Source organism: Alexandromys fortis, unplaced genomic scaffold (assembly GCF_014885135.2).
Source record: "Alexandromys fortis isolate MF-2015 unplaced genomic scaffold, M_Fortis_MF-2015_v1.1 scaffold_51, whole genome shotgun sequence".
NCBI lineage: Eukaryota > Metazoa > Chordata > Mammalia > Rodentia > Cricetidae > Alexandromys > Alexandromys fortis.
The window spans coordinates 2,073,251-2,076,909 of NW_026067925.1; the positions used below are offsets into that span (position 1 = coordinate 2,073,251).

Consider the following 3,659-nt stretch of genomic DNA (forward strand, 5'->3'; position numbering starts at 1 on the left):
GCTTGTTTCACTTGATTGATATACTTTAGATGAATCTTCATTGCTACAAATTTCAGAATTCCTTGCTTTCAGAATGAACTCTACCCTATTACCTAAATGTCATTTGTTTTTGTTTCGTTTTGTTTTGAGAGAGGGTTTCTCTGTGCAGACCTGGCTGTCCTGGAACTCCCTCTGTAGACCAAGCTAGTCTTGAACTCAGAGATCAAACTGTCTCTGCCTTCCAAGTGCACCACAACAACCTATTTCAAATAATAATGTTTTAGTCATTTTTTTGTCTATAGACCCCTGGGTTGTTTCTCTAGATTATTTATTATGCATAGCACTATAATAAATATGAAAGTAAAGCTAACACTTTAAGTTTGTGATTTAAGTAAGCATACAAAAAGTTATATAACATCACTAATTTTTTGAAAAATAAAATTAAAATATACAATTAGATGCAACATCCTAAAAATTAAGATGTATATAAAACAAATTATAAGTACTATAAATTTGTGAATAATAATAAATAGATATTTTTAATATGTATAAGTGTTAGAAAATATTGAGCACTGTTGATGGAATACAAACAAAGCATAATCACTGTTGAAAACCGTGGTAGAAATTTCATAGAAGTTAAAATGGGACTAACATAAGACTCAAAAAACTGAAGATAGACTATTTCTATAACTCTCTTTTAATTTTGATCTACTTGTTTTTTTTTTTTTTTGTCTCCATCTGTGCTCTCGATCTCCTGGTCATGTTGAAAAGTTCTACAGTCCCAAAGGAAAGGTAGCACAGAGAGGAAGCACGAGCTGTTCTCCAGTAGCCGAGCCTTGAGACTCTGGGGTTTCCAGCCTTGCCCAGGGTAGACACATTCTTCGCTGAAGGCCTTGGTCCAGGAGACTCTGGTTCATGTTTGACCCATCACAGCTTTCTGTTCTCCCCCTGCTCCCTGAAGTATACTCTAGTCTCAATGTTAAAGTCAAATGCAACCTTTGTAGCAGAGTTCCTCTTTGAAGGTTTCTCCAGCTTTGGTTGGCAGCACAGACTTGCTTTTTTTGTTGTTTTTCTAACATTATACTTTCTGACTCTGTCTGGCAACGTGATCATCATAACTATTATTCACCTGGATCATCATCTCCACACTCCCATGTACTTCTTCCTAGCCATATTGTCCATCTCTGATACCTGCTATACCGTGACCATTATACCACGGATGCTTTCTGACCTCCTCAATCCTTACCACACAATTGCTTTCCAAGACTGCGTGGTCCAGATCTTCTTTTATCTAACTTTTGGAATCAACAATTGTTTCTTACTCATGGTCATGGGATACGACCGTTATGTGGCCATCTGCAACCCCCTAAGGTATTCGGTCATCATGGGTAGGAAGTCTTGTGTCCACTTGGCAGCTGGGTCACTGGGAACTGGCCTAGGCATGGCTATTGTCCAAGTTACATCTGTGTTTAGCCTGCCCTTCTGTGATAGCTTTGTTATTCCCCACTTCTTCTGTGATGTGAGACCTCTGCTGAAGCTGGCCTGCACAGATACCACTATCAATGAGATTATCAACTTGGTTGTCAGTGTCTGTGTCCTTATTCTACCCATGGGTGTGGTCTTCATCTCCTACATTGTGATCATCTCCACCATCCTGAAGATTGCCTCAGCTGAAGGTCGGAAGAAAGCTTTTGCCACCTGTGCCTCCCACCTCACAGTGGTCGTCATCCACTATGGCTGCACTGCAATCATCTACCTGAAGCCTAAGTCCCAGAGCTTGCTCGGGCAGGACAGACTCATCTCAGTGACTTACACGCTTATCACCCCCCTACTGAACCCTTTAGTCTACAGTCTGCGGAATAAGGAGGTCAAAGACGCCCTACGCAGAGCCATATGGCAAAAGCCACTTACATCTTAATCGGGCTCGTTTGCGAACTTAATTTCCTTCAGTTTGTGAATACGCACTTATTTTAAGTTGTTTTTAATAATGCCTTTCCTTATGGTATCAAGAAGACCAGAATGTACTAATGGCTAATGATCTAGAGGCTTCCTTCTGTGCTCTCAGAATTCTCTGTGCTCTGCTCTAGAGGAATGAGATGATTTTTATATATTTAGTATAAGTAGAAAGAAAAATTATAAACCTGGGTTACTTCTATCCAGAGGCTTGACAGGCTTTTAACTGAAAGCTTTGGCCCAGCTATGTGAGTCATGGTTGACTAATACCTTTTCACTTCCCTGCCAAGCCCCTTGAAACCTGGACCTTGTTCAAAGCCAGAGGCAAACTGCTTTGTGTATAGACCTGTTCATATATGCACATGGCTGCACTCTCCATGAAAATATTGTGAGTTGCAGTTATGTATCCCACATGTATCACCTTCAAGCCAATGATAGACTTCATATTTAAAGGCAGAAACCAAAAAGCTTGTTGTGTACCCTGAGCTGGTACTTTGTGTGGTATGTAGTTATACTCTGCGTTATTGTCACAGTGACAAAACTGCTTGCAAATTATTTCTCAGACTAGATCCTCATTGGTAGACATAAAAGACTGTATCAATTCAACTTTGTTAAAACACAAATTCATCAAGTTTCTAAATCTGATATATATCAATTATGGAAACAGGTGTAGAAAGACACGTGTGTTGTTGCTAAGAGTACTGCTGGTGCAGTCAGCATAAAGACATATCTTATATCTTATATTCTGTTTCATGAATATTGCATTAATACTTTGTGATGACTTGGAGGATTTTTCAAGACACTTAAAGTATGTCTTTGAAGTGCAGGGCAGCACAGTGGTAAGAAAGTAAACCAGCACCAGCTATAGAAAGTACAGGTGTGAGCTATCCACAATCCTATTATGCACACTTCATAAAACTCAGATCCAGAATAAGACCATACTGACAAGGTGAGCTTTGTCTACTACCCTTTCAATTCTAGAATAAAGAAAATGGGTATGGAAGGGTAGACATCACTGTGAAAAGAACATCAGATCCACTGTTTGGCAGTTGTGGAGCACACCCATGAAAGTGAACAATCTGTGATTTGATGTAGGATAGCACGTGTCGTTTTGGAAAAAGAAAAGATGAGAATATAAAGTCTACACAGGGAATGAACATGGAGTGCTATGTCTTTACTACATGTCCAGATTTCCAGAAATGGTGAGGGTGCTTCCTTTTGGGAGAGTTGATTAAAAGACAATTTTAAAAAAAATGGCTTAGCAATTCTGTTTAAGTAAAAATATAAAGTAAAGATGGGATGGGCAGTGGAACAGCATCAAATGTCTAAAGATGAATTTGTCAAAGGCTGATGTCATCCCCAGAGAATACACCTTAGGATTTACACATGAACTCTCTGGGTAACCTAGAATCCTGGAGTGAGGCTCTCAGTGAGTCCCCTTTAAGAAGTGTCCTTGCTAAGGATCTGTATCTCTGTTTTTTTTTTTTTTATCATGTTTGGGGGATGGGCTGCTTCTAGTGGTTTGCCTGTTCCATAGTGTCTTCTCTCTATGATGATTATGAAGAGCTATCTCGGGTCCAGAGCTGCCATCTGTGGGGTGGTTTAGAGCTTCTGCTGTGACCGTTTTACACTTCAGCTTTTGTCTTTCACCCCTGCTTCTTTTGCCCCAGCAGAGGTGGGGGTGCTACATTCAAGCCTCTGCCCTGGAGTTTGTCTCCTGGGGTCAC

The 3,659-nt window shown here is 40.1% G+C and overlaps 1 protein-coding gene across 1 annotated transcript; it reads left to right on the forward strand.

Moving 5' to 3' along the window:
* Positions 1–955: 955 nt before the first annotated feature.
* Positions 956–1,897, forward strand: LOC126502168 (olfactory receptor 10J3-like). The gene has a single exon (XM_050143008.1). It carries the CDS (start codon positions 956–958, stop codon positions 1,895–1,897), a length of 942 nt encoding a protein of 313 aa, XP_049998965.1.
* The last annotated feature ends 1,762 nt before the right edge of the window (positions 1,898–3,659 follow it).

Coding starts and splice junctions, on each gene's coding strand:
- LOC126502168 (XM_050143008.1), top strand. CDS start 956: ATGTTAAAGTCAAATGCAACCTTTGTAGCAGAGTTCCTCTTTGAAGGT.